This window comes from Amblyomma maculatum, chromosome 2 (assembly GCF_055883805.1).
Source record: "Amblyomma maculatum isolate TAMU_Amacu chromosome 2, ASM5588380v1, whole genome shotgun sequence".
Classification (NCBI taxonomy): Eukaryota; Metazoa; Arthropoda; class Arachnida; order Ixodida; family Ixodidae; genus Amblyomma; species Amblyomma maculatum.
Window position 1 is genome coordinate 220,237,681 of NC_139345.1, and position 20,334 is coordinate 220,258,014.

At 45.7% G+C, this 20,334-nt stretch overlaps 1 protein-coding gene across 8 annotated transcripts in view; it reads left to right on the forward strand.

Annotated features, from left to right (window-relative positions):
* LOC146201321 (uncharacterized) overlaps nucleotides 1-20,334 on the forward strand; it is a 464,239-nt gene that overhangs the window by 356,962 nt on the left and 86,943 nt on the right. For all 8 annotated transcript variants that reach the window (XR_014705310.1, XR_014705311.1, XM_084595762.1 and 5 more), the window contains one exon: nucleotides 7,837-7,957. Coding sequence is in view for 6 of the 8 variants with exons in the window: in XM_084595762.1 (XP_084451888.1) it covers nucleotides 7,837-7,957 (121 nt within the window). In the remaining 2 variants the exon portion in view is untranslated. The remainder of the gene's footprint in view (nucleotides 1-7,836; nucleotides 7,958-20,334) is intronic.

Below are 20,334 nucleotides of genomic sequence, written 5' to 3' on the forward strand. Positions count from 1 at the left end.
CACGGTTGAAGATATTGCGGAGGAAGCGTCATCACAGCCTGGCATTCCATGCAGTGACGAAGAGGACGACGACCAAAGTGTTGATGACCCACCGCCGACGGCAGCAGAAACGATGCACGCCATCGATGTTCTGCGGCGCGTCGTGACCTCCGAGTCTGTGCGGGAGAAGACAGCGGCCCAATTTTTCAGTTTTCAAAACTCTCTGTTATCAGATCTCGCGGAAAAGAAGGTGCAGAAGGATATACGCGATTTCTTTCAACGAAAATAAATATTTCGTACCTGTTGGAAGGCTTACAAACGGATTTTGCTCGTTTTTTGGTGATACGAAAATTTTCGTCTCCCTTTGAATTTCGTATCACCGAGATTCTACTGTAGCAATCTCGGACTGACCGAAAGCGTAGTGCGCTTCACGACTCTGGAACACAGCACCTTACAGCGTGTTATGTGTCCTCTCAGAGTAATGCACTTCTCTTTCCCTGTTGAGCTCACTGGCTATTTTTATAATGTCCCCCTAAATGAAGCTTTCACTATATACACCCATTGCAAGGACCCCTTTGTATGGAAAGTTCCACAGAGCCTGTCTCCACATACAACACTGCACAAGTGTGAAGAAGTGAGACTACAGTACAAGGCTGCATGCGTGAAGAAAACAAAATTGCAATGAATGAGCAAGAGTAGTGCTTTGCCAACTTGTCTATTTATTCAATTTGTGATAGAAAAGAACACAGCAATATGGTCATCCACACTGCTCAAAGGCGAAACAGCATTGTCTGCTAGTTTACAAGGTGCGATCATCACTATTATATGTTGTGCATATCACTGTGTATCACTGCTGCATTACAACAGTACCCCCCCCCCCCCCCCCTTCTCGTCTACTTGGGGACTTCGCATTAAAGCAGGCAGGTTCTCCCAAGTGTGAAACTGCATGGACTAGTTTCTATCCAGCTTTAAGGGGAACAAAGTGGAAACGAAAAGCACAAAAACAAGGCGCACAAGAAGCAGTAGTGCTGGAAAATGTTATTCGACGCAGCCCAAAGGCCTGGAGAGTGAATGAAGGGAAATGACAATGGCAGAGAAGGAAATGAACACACTACAGCGTAGGTAGGAATGCATCCACAAAGCTTCACAGGAATTTGGGCATGATCCTGGAAACATCTAAAAAGCAACATTGAAACACAGGAAAAAAAAAAAAAAAATAGAATCAGGAATGCATATAGAAACCTACACGCATCTAACACGGGACAGGATGACGTATCATGCAGCATGAGCTCTTCAGGTGAACAGAATCTGGGAGGGTGATCTAAACCCAGGGCTATTGAACGAGGCATAGACTAGACCCTTCCAGTGGCAGTGAAGCGAGGGCGCTGTTACGCATTCAAGAAATAGTAACCCAGCATAACATGATCAATAAAACGGCACAAGAACACGATCACAGGAAAAGAAGGGGGATTGAAAAGCGCTCTTTCTTTCCACCTTCTTTTCCTGTGATCATGTCCTTGCACCGCTCCAATGGTCAGTGTGTACCAACTAGCATTACAGCAAGTACTACAAGCATAAAATGGTCAGCACGTGTAGCATCCTAGTGGCATGTTTCCATTACAAGGCAGATGCTGTTTGAGTTACTAAATGGCACATATGGATGAGTTGCAAATGACTATTACATATGCATGCATCCTCTGGTAGGTATGTAAAGTCTCACTGGTCCATACATTTACATTCAATGCTTTTGTAGAGACAGACTCCCTGACGAAGGATCCTCCAGCGGTTGGCCATAGCATGAAATGTGTTCTTTACGGTACACCTGCAGTTTGGTGATATTGTAAAATGACCCAGAAGCCTCCATGTGCGCCCGTAAATACACAAAATTCAGTGAGATGAGCAATCCAAAACACAAAGCTACATTAGATGGGTTTTTAAGCATAGGTAGCATTGAGGAAAAAAAGCACTGCCAGTTTCAGTTGATTAAGGGAATAAGTAAGTATACAAAATGCAACCATAATTTCAAACGGTTTGATGGTGCATTTTTTTAATCAGTCTCAAACAGGCCAGGTGATTGTAAACAGTCAATAAAAGCATTTTTTTTTTTTGATTGAATATTGACCTAGTAAACATCTTGCAGTTCAGTGCTGCTTTCCTTGCCTCTCTGTTTTAGCATTCGTTACTTATTAAACAAGCCACCTAGTATAAAACATCTGGGTTTGCAAGGCATTTAGTCTCCCGTGGCAAGGACTCCTAACATCCACACACACTCGCTTTCTTCCATTTTTCTTTTATTTGACAGTTCAGAGTTCCAAGCACAGTTTTCTTTCTCAGAAGAGTATTAAATTCTCAGAGGAGATATTTTATTTGATATCACAAGGTGCAGTTTTGCCATGACTCTTTTGGAGAACTGCACTTTGTTTACATGCCACTACAATTGGTTTCTGTTCTTTGAATTATACTGAGGGTCTGCGTATTCACTCCACGATGAACTTGATGTATGGGCTTGCAGGATATTTATGTAAACAAAGCAAAGGACTCGGGTAGGTAAGTACACTAGACATAGAAGTATAGTATTTCATGTTCACTGACAAGTCAAAATTCCATCAAGTCTGCATGCTGTCCTGGCAACTAAGTGACATGCCATTACACTTGGTCACTGTTTTACAATTAGCCCCTAGACAGTTTTTCTCTACAAGTGGGGACCCTTAGCTGATGCAAGGCAGTGGGCGCTTAGTATTTCCTGATCCCAACTAACCGCTCCGGCCATGCACTACTACTCTGTCGTACAGTGACGCGACTTTTCAGTGCTTACTCTTAGGTGTATTCTTTTTAAGTATGAGAAACAGTGAAATAAAAATACAACAGAAGAATAAAACACTCATTTCACATAAAACATCCAATATATACATATTTGTACTTAGAATAGTCCTTTCATATCATGCAATGTTTCGAAAACTTTATGGACTTTTCCTCAGCAGCAGCACAATTGTGCCATAATTCTTGTTTATTTGTGCTCCACACTAACTGTACAAATATTTCACTTGAAATTTGACTGGTAGAGGCTGTCTCAATTGGTAACAATTCTTTTCAGTACATGCCGCAGTAGCTTGAGCTGTGTTGCATGTTAACACTCAATCGCCAGATTTCATTTGCTACTTTCAGTGTCTGAAATGACAAAAGCAGTGCACACATGAAACCTAGGAAGACCAAATGGCATAGGTCAAGAAAAGGAAGTGTATGCTGCACTTGACATGAGGGCACTCATTAATATAAGCAGCACTGAGCACAGAGATGGAGAAACTGGTATTACGTACTGGGGGGAATGCGAATTGTAGTTTTACCAACCAAACTGATTATGAATAGCATGCTGAATCAAATATGAATAGTGCTGAAAACCAAACTGAATACAAATAAACTAGTTGAGCAGCTATTTTAAATGTCTTTGAAGAAGTGAGCACATTGAATTTTAGAGATAATTTGAACATGCACTGTTTGAATCATTTGCTATGGCATGGATACCATAGCAAATGATTCCATGCACTTTTAAAGATTTGTTACTGTCATGAACCTCGACACAGTTTCTGCGTGCAAATGCATCTCATATGCAACACCACAGCTGTACGTTGCAGCCAGAAATGAGGATTACGTGGCGAATTGTACGCCACTAAGAGATTGCTACCACCGGGAAAAACCGCGCGGAAAATAGTGCTTCTGTACATGTTACAAATGATGTGCATGTTTGCTTATGTTTTGCAGTCTATTTTCTCACGGTAAAACAGGCTTGTTGTCATATATGCGTTTAGGTTGTAATTTCGGATGAAAACATTAAATGACCAACTCTTGCATCTTTGCCGCGAGTGCTGTATTGAAGTGAACGCGCGAACACAGGCAGGGGAGATATGAATATATACACTTTACCTTTCAATGTATATGCCCGGGAGTACTTGAAAAAATTTGTGCCGTCTTCTCCTCATACTAACATAAACACACCATGTAGACAGCGAAAGCAGGCGCCGCTGGGGCATGCGTGCATCTACGCTGTTGCTGGATGAGTGCATCGCCGGCGACTTAATCGCTCTACTAATGGTCAGTTCATACTATTTGTGTTGTATATGCAGGGGCTCAATAACTTTACAGCTAGTGTGCAAAGTAATTTGATAGCCGACGATCGAGAGCCACCGTGAAGAGGAAAAGTTTCCCCAAACCAGCGCCGCAGCCGCCATATGCAGTTTCGACATTCGAAGCAGCGCGCGCCGGGCGCGCCAATTAGAGCGCTGGAGAAATCTGCCACCCAAAAGATGCCCAAAAGTGACCGTATAGCAGCCTATGCGCCTCCCGTGCCGAACGCATCCTCCAGCTGGCGGAAGGCGGACGGGCGCAGCGCCTCTAAAAACGACCGTACGGGGGCCTTTACGCAGTTCGGCAACAAACTCCTTGACTGGTTCTCCATCCCGTTGAGCTCGGCAGTGAAAGCGATAGCGTTGTACGATCACTAATGGTTGGTCAGTAACTGGATGCTCTCGGTGAGGGGAACGTCACTTGGCCGTCGTGGTGCCAGTAAGCAACGAAGCAGTGAATACGTCGGCTTTCCGCATGAGCTGAGAAACACAGCATGCTTCTTGTCCTCCGGGACGCTGTTGGCGATGAAGTGCTGTTCTAGAATCTCCACATACTCCTTCCATTCCGGTCCTTCACCCGCAAACGGCTCCAACTTCAACATCATGGTCGACATTACTCTGGTTACTCCTCGTCGCCAGTTGTTACAGGTGTTAATACACTAGTCCCATGAAATGTCGCATGCTACATCTGGCGAGAGGGAGCCAGCGATGGAACGGTTGGCGCAGCGCCAGATGTGACTCCGAAGTGCACAACTGTGGTGGTGGCTTGCGTCCCGTTCGAGGGTCATTTCCAAGTTTGATGCAAGAACTGAAGCTTCGCTCCAAAATCCAGCGTAAATATTTTACAGGGTTCTGTATACCAGTTTTTGTACAGGAACGACCTGCATGAAACGAGTGGAGCTGTCCAAGTTAAAAAAAATGTCCAAATGAACCAAAAGCTTGAATTATCGAATTGGCCTGAGAAAAAAAGCTTCAAAAATCCATTTGCAACACAGTAATCTTATCTGATAAACACCTGCACCATACCTGTCTGCATATGACATGAAATCAAAGTCAGAACGATGCTTTCCTGGTTTCAAGTGCTCCGCTTTGCGCGCACTGTTGAGAAGGCCATCTTCACATAATGACCCCATTGCGTTTTCAGGATGTTTTACTGCACAGTCTATGCGATCAAGCATTACTGCGTGGAGAAACTCGGGTGAATTTAAGCAGTTTCGGTGTATTCGGTAATATTTGAAAATGCGAAATATCAATTTCTCGAATATGAATCGAATAGCAAACATATTTCATTTGTATCCACACTTTTTAATATTTGCGCACTCCTACTTGTCACCCATTGATTATGAGTTTCGCAAAAGGACTCTGCAGCTTGTCATGCAAGCTTGTTAGCAAAAAAAGAAAGAAAGGTAAAAGTAATATTTTGTTTTCACCTGACATATCATGGCACCACATGCATTGCATCCACAGCTCTTTGCAAGCTTGTTTTACACTCAGCCCAGGGTGACTGGAAGTCACAGAAACAGGCAACATTTTTAAACATAAATGGTGTTCCGAGGCAGCCACAGTACCGAATTGTGAATTGTAAAATGAATGTAAGCCTTACATTGTGGAGGAAACTCTTTCATGCAATTCGGGTACTTAGATATAATAAAAGGAGGAACCCCTTGTATTAGCAGCCACAGTTCTGTGAGAGGGAAGGTGGCTTGGAGGCACATTTCCGTAGGTTGTCATGGCCTGGGGAAATTGAGTCACATCTTGCTGGTAGTTCTCCTAGGTCTGAGCCATAAATTTGCCAAGCTTTGAAAAGCAGATGCTGCGTGCACCAGCTATCAGCGCAGCACCGAAATCGCATGGTACAGGTGGACGTATGCTTCTTGCGTATAGCGTGAACGGCTGACTGATGATCTCTGCTTTGCATTTCAAGCTTCTTGTCGGGGGAAGGAGGTGGGGGGTGGTTGGGTGATTCTTCACATAGCACTCACAGATAACGTGCCTTCATCGATGTTCTCCCTCTAGTCAGTCTATTTTGTTTTGGTCCTATGCCTTTCTAATCATGCCTGTTAAAAAATATCTGTTATAAGTGGTGTTCTTGATCGAATTTCAAGGATAGGTTATTCTTTATAACTAGATCCTCTGTGCCTGATCTCAGTCACAAAAGAGGTTCATTTAACAGAAGAGATGATGGAGCAGCCAACCTGGTGAGTCGAATATGCCCCTTATCCCCCGATTATCAGTTACATCCATGTCTCTGTTCGGGTTTCAGCACTCTCAGCAGGAGCATTGTTTCGGTGTTAGAACAGCCTGAAATTTTCTAGGTGCTGCATTCCCGTCTCTTTCGGCCTCTTTAGAAACAAAATTGGCAGTGGTTTAGCTCCAGTTAAACCTAGTTGAGTTGCGAAAGCAACATCTTTATGGCTACGCTTAGGATAGCTTAGGCTACGCGCTGAGCAGCAGCCGGGCTCTCCTTCTGGCCGCGCACTCCTAGCTATATATGCACCACACTTACCTCTTCTCTGTACTACCAACGAAGAGAGCGATGCACAGCTGGCACTGGCTGCGCTTATGAAGTCATCTTTCTGGCACTGACGGAGCGCGCGGCTGAGCACGACTGCGACGGCAGCTCCGACACGCCAGCAGCTGCCTCTGACGTCACGCGGCTCCTCGCGCATGCGCAGCTTGGCCCATGCTGTGCCACGCGAAATGGCTCGACAACTAGCGTAGTGTTGCTTTCACAACAATAAGGTTTAATTTGATTTGATTTTTTGTCTATATAACACCGCGTGGAAAATATTTCTGGCTGCTTAAGTTTTGACAAACTCTTGTCTGGTTGGGTAGTAAATTTGCTTCAACAGAAACTAGGTGATGGTAGGCTTTGGTTGAAAGATAGCGGCTTCATATGAAAACTTTGTTCACTGAATGCCAAGCTTGTGAAGCATGCTTGACATTCAGTGAACAGGCCTTCTTATTGTATGGAAGCTGAAACGTCGTCAAAAAACAACTGCTCTATTGCCATCACCTTTATTTTGTTGAAATGGGGTTCATTCACCCTCGGGACCCACAGACATCACTGAAGAGCCAGTTGCAATCCACATATTGTAGGAGAACAAATAGGAGCAAATAAAAACAGGTAGGAACAATAGCAAATAGAAACAAATAGGAGCAATAGGACAACACGTGTACAGTGTACAGAAAAGCATTGCTTTGAGAAAAGCAGCTGATTTGTGCGATGTTATGGGTAAACTGATGGAAGTTTCGAATGTTGCATTGAAGGTCAGCAGTGCAGTAACGACTCAAATGCAGTTGCTCCCCCCAACTCCATTCATTCCCTGGCTCATGAGCATGCTGGATAGGGCTCTCGATCACATTGGCACATTACCTTCTGCCGTGCGCCAGCAGTTGCTTCTTTGATGAAAATCAAGCTAGCAGGTTGAAGATTAGATTGTAAATGTGATCACATTTCGCTGCCACTTTCAACTAGAAACTTGTAGTTCTGGAACGTTTCACTATTCAAACCATATTTGTGAATGGCTCACATAGTGAAGGGTTGGTATGAATCGAATCGAATACAAAATATTACTTGAAATTTTGGACATTTCTGCATCTCTAGTAACTTCATGTGGATGGAGAAGTGTACCGAGGAATGCTGCCGTTGGCAAGCAGGAATGATCGCAGTTATTTTGCTATGTTGCTGGAGGTTGGTGCAGATTTATCACAGCCGTACCTTGCCGCCTTGCAGGAGCAACTGGAGGCTGAGACGGAGCGCTCTCGCCGGCAACAGCAGGAGCTGCAGGCGCAGCTGGAAACCAGTGCCAGTGAAATGAGCCGGCTGGAGGCCGCCCGAGGCCGGCTCAGCGCAGGTGAAGTAGGACATGTGCAGACAAATAATGCATCACTTGAACGAAGGGACCTTAGGAAAAAGTTTGTTAAAGTGAAAGTTTGCTGAACTGAGGCTTGTTTCCATTAACTCGGAGGAACATAGAGTATTCAAGTGATATTCACTCATCTGCAAGTGAAGAAATCTTTTGCAGCACTTTTGACCTTAGGCATGCAGTGTTCTTGAACTCAGTCACTGTGTGCCCCAGTGAACCTTGTCCGGCACAAGGTGGCGGAGGCCTTCATTTTCTCGAGTTAACCAGCGCGCATAAGTACTCCTTTTTTAGCTAAAAGGCCTAGAAAGGCTCAAACTCTGGCTAGGGAGCGCGTGCAAAACCGCTATGAATTCGGCTGGCTAGTTTAGATGGCTGACTTAATTTAAAACTAAATAACAGCCATCATGCTGTAGTGAAACGTGGTTCTCAACATACAAATATTCAACAAAAAAACGGGTTTTGCTTGTTGAAGTGCTCAGTATGATGCGGGGGACACAGGATGACGCCGCTGAAAACGTTCGTAGAACTGAAATGAAGAATAGTGAAATTCGTTAAAATGAAGGGCGTAGCGTTCAGTGCAGCTTCAGTAGGGGGATCTAATAAAGTTCGTACAACAGAATACTTCATTTAAATGAGATTTATTCAACTGGTATTGTACTGTACAAGCGGACTGTTCCCACCACTTGGAAGTGCTTCTGTGCGGCGCCCAAGATGTTTGGCCTACTTTTGTCATTGCTGTCCAAGGGCCAGATGTGTTGCCAAGTTGATGCCATGCTCTGAGTAATGCAGATGGGGACTGAATTATGTCAAGTCTCAGAAAGGAAGTTTGCACACCCTGCTATGTGCAGTTCCATAACATTCAATTTGGTTCGAATACCGTATACAGTCGAACTCCACTTATAACGATACCGGTTTTAACAATATATCGGTTACAACAATGAAAACCTGCTGTACTGTCCACTTTTGTATGTTTTCTATGGTAAAATAACCCGCTTACTACAATGCCCTCTCGCCACATTATCGGTTATAACAATGAAGTCTCGCTCCTGAGTTCTCGTGCCAAAAGGTAGTTGAATGCGAAATCCTTGAAAAGAAAAAAAAAAAGAAAAATTCCAGCTGCCGCACCCTCCTTGCCGCGCGCTCATACAATAGAACCTGCTTTCTGGCCTTCTCCGCATTGTAAGCCTGTGCGCCTTTCTCCCGTTGCCCTTCCACCCCTCGGAACGCAAATGGACTGTGCCCATAGCTCTGCGCTGCACCACCCTCCGAAACACAAATGGACTTCCCCAACGCGCCGACAGCTATGCCGACAGCGCTGATCCGCTGATCTGCTCACTCATCCGCTCGCCCCTCATTTTGCGCAGTTCTGCAAGCGGATTTGGTTGTTTGTGCAAGTTGATTGCGTCGAAGTCGTTCCTGGACACGCGGTTTCTTCGTCTCGTTTGAATCGCCGCCGAAACGTAAGATGGCTGATCCATCCGCTGATTATTGGACAACGTTGCCGGTGAAAAGAAAGCGCACGGCTGTCGATTTGAAGACGACAAGTGCACTATCGCGAAGGAGTACGCACTATCGCAACCGATGGTGTCGACGATCATCCGCTCCTCTGAGAAGTACGACAAAACGTCCTCGCTTGACAGTGGGCGCAAACGCATTTAACAAGCCGTCTGACGACGACAGCTACGATGACGCGGTAGGGCAGGCTGCCTCAACGTTGTTCTCGCAAGAGGCCCTGCAGTTGATTCAGTCCCTCTGGGGCTTTGTTCTCGCGAGGGACCTTCCGTTGCACTACGTGGTGTACCTAGATGCCATGGAGAAGGATGTTGACACGCTTCGCGTGAGGCAAGCAAGGTTAACGGACATGGGGTTTTCTCATGCAAGCCAGTGAGATGTACGTGGTCAGATGCTTGCAGCAATTTCACCCCAGGGGCCTGCATGCTCCAATCTCCTCTGCTTTTAAATAAAAGTTTAGTCTTTCTCTCTCTCTCTTCACCCCAGCGTTACTTCGGGATTTCTCAAGCTGAGGGGCAGCCGCGGCAACCTTCTCGTATTTTTTACAAGACCCCTTTCAGGGTCACCAAAACGATGTCTTGGCGGAGCTCGCATGTCACTTGCCGTCCGTGACCCCTCTTTGCAGTTGTTTTGCTTTTTTTCGTGCAAACCGTTTATAACAATTATCGGTTATAACAATGGAAATTTTGTGACACTTGAATATTGTTATAAGTGGACTCGACTGTATTGCCACGTATAAGTCGACCTTTTTTTTTTAAATGTCCTTCCAAAATTTAGGGAGCCGACTTATAATCGGGGTCGACGTATATGCGGAGTCTTGAAGTTGGCTTATATGCGGGGTCAAAAGTAATTTCGACCGAGTCACGGATAATATCATGCCCCGTGCGGTCGTAAATCCATAAACGTTGTCAGACACAATGCGAAAGTGGGTCTGCTTGCTATAAAAAAAAACGAATTTTAATCAGGATTTGCACCAAAGGTTGTTTTAATGCCATAACAACTTGTTACCGACAAACTGTGGACGTTCCACGGAAAAACGGCCAAAGCCGGGCGTGCTGGCAATGTTTGATAGAAATAAGACAACTACAAATCCAATCCAATTCAAAACGACCACACGCGACCAGTCACATGAGCCGAGAAGCATTTTCGTGTGTTGTGCAACGTTGTGTGCATTTCGCCATTTCTTCTCGTTGCACCACCTGGACTCTAGCCGACGTGACAGCTAACAGCAGTGTATGTGGTTTGTGTCACTCAACGGACGCCTTGGAAGATGCCTCCGCAACCTCGGCAACAGTACAGCGCTGCTTTCAAGCGGCAAGTCATCCTCTACGCCGAGTCGGAAAACGTCGAAGCAGGGCGGAAGTTCGACATCTCAGAAAAGTGCCTGAGAGGCTGGAGAAAACAAAGAAGTAAGCTTTTTGTGTGTGTTGCTACACGCCATTCCTTTCGCGGGCCGAAGTCCGGACAATACCCTGCCGTTGAGGAGGCGGTTCGAGATTGGGTTCACGCCAGAGAAGCAAGAGCCTGAGTGTTTGCTACAATGACATTGAAACAAAGGCAGGCGCTGTCGCGGAGGAGATGTGCATCCTGCGTACCAAGTTTAAAGTGTCTAATGGCGATTTCCACTGGTCGCTACGGAGCACGTTTTCTTGCTCCGGGACAACGATCTCGAATTCCACTGGTCGACCAAGATAGGTTGCGCGTATTCTGCTGGTCGTTTGGGGCAGCTCGGGACGCGCCAGCTCGGTCCGCCGACCGAAGTCGGATCTCGCCGGAAGTCCTAGTCGCTGACGCGGTCACTTCCGGATGCTGCTGGATTCTTTTGGCTGTTTTTGACCGTTTCAGTGACATCGGCAGAGGACACTGGGCATCACCGTTTTTTGCGCAAATATGTCGAAGTGCGTCTATCAAAAAACGTCTGCAGCGTTAAGAAATGAGAAAGCAAGTTGTTGAGGGCCGCACTCGTGGCTATTTATCAACCGCAAACATTTTGGCGCTGGGATGCGGCTACAACTTTCGAAACCGGCTCAGCTTTACTTCCGCCGCGCGCTCTACACGTTCCGCTGGTCGACCAAGGCTGATTCGCTCTGTAGCGCTTTAGGTCGGCTCGGGCGCTCAGCTCCGATCGACCAGTGGAAATCGCCATAAGAAATGGGTGGCGAATTTCATGAAGAGGAACGGCCTAAGCCTAAAGTGACGAATAACCGTATGCCAATGGTCGCCCGAAGTCTGCGAAGAAAAACGGAGCACCTTTCTGCGCTATGTGAGTGACCTGCGGGCAACACATTCATTCCTGCTTGGTCAATTGGCAAAGGTGACCAGACTCCAGTCTGGTTTGATATGCCTAGCAATAGGACCGTGTCCGCAAAAGGGGAGCGCCAGGTCCGCCTGCTGACAACGAGCAACAAGCACAACCGTTTCACGGTCATGTTATGCTTTATGGCAGATGGGAACAAGTTACCGCCATTCCTTCTGTTCAAGAGGAAAACGATTCCGACGAAGGAAAAGTTCCCGCCAAAAGTCATCGTGCTGGTGAATGAGAAGGGATTTTTTAATAATGAAATGGTCCTCGAATGGTTTCCTCTCGTGTGGTGCGGACGTCCGGGGGCACTGCTGAAGCCCCGCAGCCTTCCTGGACATAAACGGGGCGTACGACAACGTAAGCAGGGAACTCCTGTGGAACATATTAAAAGAAGAAGGTATCGATTATGAGATAATAGAGTTCCTACAGGAAATATACCAGGATAACAAAGTAGAAATTACGTGGGAAGGGATAAGAAGTACGGAGGATGTCAAAGTATGCAAAGGATTAAGGCAAGGCTGTCCTCTATCACCGGTGCTGTTCATGCTTTATATGATAAACCTGGAACGGGGGATACAAGGCAGTAACCTAGCTTTAACCTGTCATATAGATTAGGTGGAAAGGCGGTAGAGCAGCGCCTCCCCGGTTTGATGTATGCATACGATATTGTGCTGCTAGCTGAGAGTCTGGAAGAATTGCAAACTCTAGTTAAGTATTGCGGAGACGAAGGGGACGCTCTAGGCTTCAGTTTCAGCGCAGTTAAGTCGGGTCTTATGATTTTCAACGGCTCAACTGATCAGGGTCTTAAAATACAAGGCCTTGAAATACCTAGAGTAGCAGAATATAAATATCTGGGGGTATGGGTAAACGAAGGATTGGCATACATTGGAAAGCATAAGCAATCACTTAAGGCCAAAGGGCGAAGGAATGCCGGGATAATGAAGCATAAGGCATTGTGGGGATACAATAGGTATGAGGTTTTGAGGGGTATTTGGCAAGGAATTATGGTGCCCGGACTTACTTTTGGAAATGCGGTTTTGTGCCTAAAATCAGAGGTACAGTCGACATTAGAAATAAATCAGAGATCCGTTGGACGATTAGCACTAGGTGCCCACGGCAAAACTACAAATGAGGCGGTACAGGGAGATATGGGCTGGGCATCTTTCGAAGTACGGGAAGCTCAGAGTAAAATATTATATGAGGAACGCCTGAGGAAATTGGACAGTAACAGATTGGCAGCTAAAGTAGTTAAATACCTGTACTTAAAAAGCGTTGACTCACAATGGAGGAAAAGAACTAGGAAACTAACTAGTAAGTGTGCTAGTCACAAGGACGGAGAAGTAAAGAGCATTAAGCAACAGGTGAAAAACACAGAAGGTAAAAATTGGATAAATTCGATGGAAAAGAAACAGAGTGTGGAATTATACCGAAAGTGGGAAATGCAGATCAGGAAGGAAGATTTCTTTGATAACTCAAGAGGCAGTGCCCTACTTTTTGAAGCTAGATCAGGGTGCCTTAGAACACGCAGCTACAAAAAGAAATTTAACAATGGAGATGACGCATGTGCTATATGTGGAAACTCCAGTGAAACAATTGACCATATTATACTCGAATGTAATGGTATCCATCCGGAAGATGATGCAGGCGCAATCACTGTTCCTGAAGCTCTGAGGTTTAGAGATACCAGTGGCCGGGTGAATAAACCGGCGGTGGAAACTAGCAAAAAACGACTGGAAGATTGGTGGCTTAAAAGCAGAGAAGTGACATAATGTTAGTAATGTAGGAACAAAAATTTAATAAATAGAATGATGGTTTAGTTAACCATTCTAAATCAATAATTAAGATATGGGGAGAAAAATGAGCATGATAGCTACTGCTACCACCCCGTTTCAAAGGGGACGCTCCTATATTCCATCCTTCCATCCATCCAGCATGCTCATCCTGGACTCTTTCCGCGGCCACATAACCAACCGTGTGAAAAAAGCGGTAGCGGATGCGGGATGCGACCTGGTCATTATTCCGGGTGGATTGACACCTATTCTTCAGCCACTGGATGTGACGCTGAACAAGCTATTCAAAGACCTCATCGGTGCATTCTACAACGAGTGGCTCCAGCAAGAAAACCCAATGACACCAACAGGGCGGCTGAAGCGAGCTTTTTTGGGCGAAGTGGCTCAATGGGTCAACGATGCTTGGTATGGACTACCAATAGACATGGTCCCTGCGGCGTTCTCTACTTGCGGCATCTCGGCACCGCTTCTGACGACCAGCAGCAGCAGTGGCTCATAAGATGATGATCGCGACTGTGTCCTCACAAGCTATGACAGATGTCTCGTGAACGAATAAATGTTTCTTTATGACTCGGCCTTCTGAAATACTTTTTGGGCGAGTTAGGACCGCAGGGTGCGGCAGCGTCGACCTAAATTCGGAGTATAACTTTTTTTTGCCCAAAGGGGTCGCGAGTTGGGGGTCAACTTATAATCGGAGTCGACTTATAATCGGCAATATACGATAATTCTCAAATAACACTGATTGATTTGCCAGGCTGACTAGATGTGATGATATTCGATTTACTTTTCAACTATTTGCGCATCCCTAGTGTGCAGTAATATAGATGCAAATGAAATGAAGAATAGTAAAACACAATTTGTGGACTGGAAACAGATTGTGGACCCTATTTAATTTTACCAATACAGTAAAACTTCATTAATTCAAACTTCACTGGACCGAGGAATAAGTTCAAATTATCGAATGGCCTCAAAAAAAACAAACTAACAAGAACCATTTGCATTATGGTAAACACACTGTAAACCGTCACATAATGAACCCACCTCGACTTTTGCCGCTGAGAATTTGAAAAAAGGTGTTGGTGTGTCCCTCTGCTTCGCTCCGTTGCACTCAACAGTGCATTCCCCCCCATCCTTAACTGAATCACGGTACGACGCCGTAGCGACAGTGCGGATGTCCTTTGCAAGAGTAGCTTATGTCACGTGTGAGGCTTCACCGCGCAACGCGCTGAACGGCACTTGACGAGCATACATTTTGGTAGCAGCAGAAGAACCACGATGAAAGCGCCACTACTACCGCTATCCGAAATGCCCTGCAACTGGAATCAGTTAGCTGCCTGATGTGTGGCCAATGGCCGCCGTTGCCGCGAGCTGGTGCGGACGGTGCGAAGCTCATAAAAGTGAAACTGAAATTACGTAGTCCATTTTAGATGATGTTTCTGCATAGTCATACTTGATGTTGCACGGATGTCAGAGGCATTTGGTTGGCTGCACAACATGTAGTTCAGGTTTGAGGAATGCTATTTTAACAACCACATTACGACGTCTCCTACCTAAACTTAATTGCCTTGGTCAAAGCCGCTTGGGCTTGAGAAGTTGCTCAGGAGTTCGTATCACTCTTTAAAGAAAATGAGTGGGTGGATACAGTTGGTGTAAATTAATGAGCCCAGGCAAGTCATAAGATGAGATAATTAAGTGAGCCCAAATGAGTCGTGAGTCGCATGAGTGAATCGAGATAAGTTTTGAGTCGAATGAGTCCGAGATGAGTCACGAACGATGTGAGTCGCAAGTCGCAATGAGTCGTTGACTCTGGATGTGCCACGAGTAGGCTGAATCCAAGTGAGTTGAGAGTCTAAATGAGTTTGAATTCACAAGTTCAGTGAGCCCCTGAGTGAGCTTGCAGGTTTACGAAAATTGTGTGAGTGAGCACTCATGATTTTGGGGAGGTATGGCCATGGCTTCTTTTTTCCTTATAATGTCTTTTTAAAAGATTTAATTTTTTTTCGCACTGCAATTTGACAGTCTATTTCCAGAAGATTTTGGTTCTTAACTACTTTTCAGAAAATTCTGCTCATTTTCTGTAACCACTTTCATTACTTCGAGTAACTCAGTGCTTCCCCACGTAGCATTTTCTAAAGTGTCCCTCTAAGTACCAAAGTGCATTCCTCGTACGTTACGTGATTTTACTGGCACTTAACACCTTGTTGACTGTGGAGCTGATGGTTTGCGAGGCTACCTTGTTGAAGCTATTACACCGTAGCGCATGCATGATGTGGCCTTTGGTGGTTCATTCTTCTGCTCCTATAGCTGTTGTGACAGCTGTCAGGGCTCAGCTGTCATCGGTCAAGGGTTGCATATCTGGGGTTTTTGACATGGGAACCATTAGAGGAAAGGTAACTTAATTTTCCTCCTTTGCAGAGGTGGGTTGGGTTGGAGGAGGAACCACCGCTCGGGAGAAGGCCTAAGTTTGGCTTCCAAGGGTGGAAGAATGGGCTAGTTGGTATTTCATATTGGAGGAAAGCTGTCTAAGGCGACGCAAGAGAAACACCAAAGTATGAAAGCTTCCAATCCAACAGACCAGATAGAATTGGCAGAGATATCAAAGCTAATCAATAAGCGCAAAGTGGCCGATATAAGGAAGTATAACATGAAGAAAATAGAGCATGCTTTACAGCATGCTCAATCCGCCTTTTGTGGGAGGATGTGGCGCCATCATGCGAGAAATGGCGGGAAACACATTGGATGGCAGTGTAGCAGGCGACACGAAAGAGCACCATGCGAAATGGCCACGCCAACGCAGGTAGAAAGCGAAAGCTCCCCCTTTTTTTTTTGCCTTCGGAGCGGAAAGTACAGTAATTGCAGTTTCATGTTCACGCAGTACGGGGGAATGTTTCTGTGTTTTCACAATCCACTCATAACGCATGCTTATACTGTCTTCATATTGTTAGAGCGAATAGCGCGGGCTGTGTTCGACGTGACAGAACGAGACTCTCTCAGCGTGCAGATTCACGACAGACTTAAATTTATTGTAAAAAAAAAAAGTCAAAAGGAGAGTGCGGAGACAGAGAGGGAGATTTCAAAGGGAAAATCAGCCAGAGCTTTGTTGATGCTGCAGAGCTAGGTGGAATCGTCTCCTGTGACTTACGAGCGGCGCATATGCGCGGGGCATCTTGAGTTACCGAGCACAATGCAGTCACCGCGGAGCCGGCATGGTGCAATGGGCGTCACTTTCTCCTCGCGTCATCTACAAGCGTGCAGCTATAGGATTTCATCTACAAAGCTCGGCAGAGAGGCACTTATCCACACCCTCTGAACAGGGCATTGTCCCGGCCGGAATGCACACCTGCAGGAAACGCGAGGCATTTTTCTGGCAATGGATGATTCAGCGCTGTAGAGCGGAAGTGGTTGCAGTGGTGAAAAGGTCCTCGATGCACAGAGAATGGTCATTCTGTTGTGAAAGGATCCACAACCGTTCTGCCTCCGCAGCGATTTCTGCCGAATCAACGACTTGGTGACACATGTGCATCTCCTACATATCGGATGCGCATCTTGGTCAGGAACCAACGCTCTTCTACGTCCAGAACGATCCACTCCACAAGTGAACGAACATGAACCCTCCAGGAGACTCATTTGTGCCAGGCGGTTTCCTTGCCATTGGAAACGGTTAAACGAAGACGACGATTATCAAGCTCCCTAACGAAGTGCATCTGATTGCGAAGGAACAAAATTCGGATGCTTTGGCGTGCCTTTAAGGTAAAAAAAACATACTGTGCGTCGTGCAAAAGTGTCAAGTGTGTCATATGCTCCAAGCGGCAAAAACACATACTACAGGTATGTATGTATCTAAAGGAAATATGTATAATGAAAAGTACCTACTGGAGTTTGCACCCAGCCTGTAACGCGCCAGTGATAGCTGCAATGAGGATTTCTTCGGTGCGTGTTTGCTTTATGTGCCACGGGGCCTGATGGTGATGTATTTTGTAGTTAGTTTTTTTTATGTGTGAAAGGGCCAGATAGCGCAGATATCACAGGCGGGTGTGTGCGCTAGACCGTAATATGCGTTGCGGGGCTAGTTGGTTCATGCTCGTAAACTTATGTAAAGCGCAACAGAGACACCACAATCAGACAAAAGAGACAGGACAGCACCCTGTCCTGTCTCTCTTGTCTGATTGTGGTGTCTCTGTTGCGCTTTACATAAGTTTTCTAGACCGTAATATTTAGCATATTTTATCATGACTGCCGCCTGACTAACAAGAAGAAAATACGGCGTTTGTTGTGATGCACCGCCGTTCGCGAGCCTTATGACCAGCTCAACCACATCGGCTCACGAACGGCGGTGCATCTTAAAAAACACCGTATTTTTTTTCTTGTTAGCCAGGCGGCAGTCGCGATAAAACATGCCAAATGTTACGATCCAGCACACATAGCTGCCTTGCGCTACCCGGCCCCTTTGCACATAAAGAAAACAAACGACAAAATACATCGCGATCAGGCCCCGTCACTCATAAACCAAACACGCATCTAACAAATCCTCATTGCGGCTATCAATGTTGGGTTACAGGCTTGGTGCTGACTCCAGTAGGTACTTTTCATCATGCCCATTTCCTTTGGAGGCATGCATACCTGTAACAAATTGTTTTTCGCACAGTCGAGAGTACGCAGTCGGTTGCTGAGGTCGCCCATTCACATCTTGACGCTTGTTAGCCTTAATTCAAGCTTCACTTCGTTGTTGGTCGCGGCTCGCCGAGGGGAACTGGAAAAATCGCGTCTTGCACCCTGGTACGCCTCGAGAGTTGCAACCGTACGTGGCAGATGTGGTTGGTATCGCTTTGCCAAGCCTGCGACGGCCACCATGCCGCCAGCCCCCGTGCACTGGCGGCGACGAGGAATGCCATCGACGCCGTACAATATGTTTCCATCAGTTATAGAACTTATAGAACTCGCGCAAAAGGCGGATTTTCAAGGAGCAAGCCTGAAAGCATTGAAAAAGAAATTGGGCATAGGCAAAGATCACATGTATGCGCTAAGAGACAAGGCAGGCAATGTCATCACGAATATGGACAAGATAGTCAAAGTAGCTGAGGAGTTCTATACTGATCTCTACAGCAGCCAAAGAAATCACTACAATAATGAGATTGGCGGTAGGGAAAAACAGTCAGACGTTCTGCCTGTGACGAAGGACGAATTTAAGAAAGCATTAGAAACTATGAAAAGGCGGAAAGCAGCTGGAGAGGCTAACTGCAGATTTGTTAAAAGACGGGGAGAATATTGTGCTAGGAAAACTGCCACCCTGTATATGCAGTGCCTGGTCTCCTCGACGGTACCGGAACCATGGAAGAATGCAAACATTATCCTCATTCATAAGAAAGGGGATGCTAAGGACTTGAAAAATTACAGACCAATCAGCTTACTGTCTGTTACATATAAGGTATTTACCAAGGTAATTGCTAATAGAATCAGGACGACTTTAGACTGCAACCAAGCAAAAGATCAAGCAGGTTTTCGGAAAGGGTACTGTACTATTGATCATATCCATACCATCAACCAGTCCTTATACATAGCATTCATTGATTATGAAAATGTATTTGACTCGGTAGAAACCTCGGTGGTCATGCAGGCATTGCGAAATCAGGGTGTAGACAAGCCGTACGTGAAAGTGCTGTAAGATATATATAGTGGCTGCACAGCAACCATAGTTCTGCATAAAGAAAGTAACAAAATTTCTATAAAGAAGAGTGTTAGGTAAGGAGACACGATCTCCCCAGCACTATTCACAGCTTGCTTAGAAGAAGTATTCAGAGACTTGGAATGAGAGCAGTTAGGGATAAGTGTAGATAGAGAACACCTCAGTAATTTGCAATTTGCTGATGACATTGCCTTTCTAACTAACTCGGGATGCAGTGCAAATAATGATTGATGACAGGAAGAGTAGACAGGAAGAGTAGAAAGGTAGGCTTGAAAATCAATATGCAGAGGACTAAGGTAATGTTCAACAGCGTCAAGAAGAAACAGCAGTTTACATTAGGTAGCAAAGTACTGGAAGTATTAGGCAAATATGTCTACTTAGGACAGGTATAGTAACCGCAGATCCGGACCATGAAAAGGAAATAACAAGGAGATTAAGATTGGGATGGAGCGCGTTTAGCAAGCACTCGCAGATTATGACTAGCAGCTTACCAGTACAGTCGAACCCGGATATATCGAACTCGAAGGGGATCGCGAAATAGTTATATCGAACTCGAAGGGGATCGCGAAATAGTTCGATATATCGATAATTCGATATACAGAAATCGGCTTGTGACGGCACTTACGATGCGAAAAAACGATACCGCATTTGTCGCGTAATCAACCCACTCGCATAATATACCCACCCTTATCTTTTGCACCCGAGAATTCGAAAAAAAAAAAAAAAGCGTAAAGGCCAGCTCGCTCACATGCGCATCTCAGTGACGATGTGGCAGCGACATTGCGAAAATTTTCAAACTTGGAACTGCGTCCCTCTCGCCGCTCGAGCCACCGCGGCAGCTCAAAACAAGGTTTCTGTGTCGCCGCGGCAGAAATCAGAAATCGCGAGCGTTTTCGCTTGCATGTCGATGGCGCGCGTCACTGCGTCACTCCGTTTCGGTCCTCTCATCCACAGCTCATTTCTTGACAGCGTGCCAAGATGCTGCGCAGCGATAACGTCAGGGCGCGTTTATCTTTTGATAGCTCCTGCTGGTGACAGGGAGCGAACTTGGCCGAGTGCCCGTGATGGCTTGGTTGCG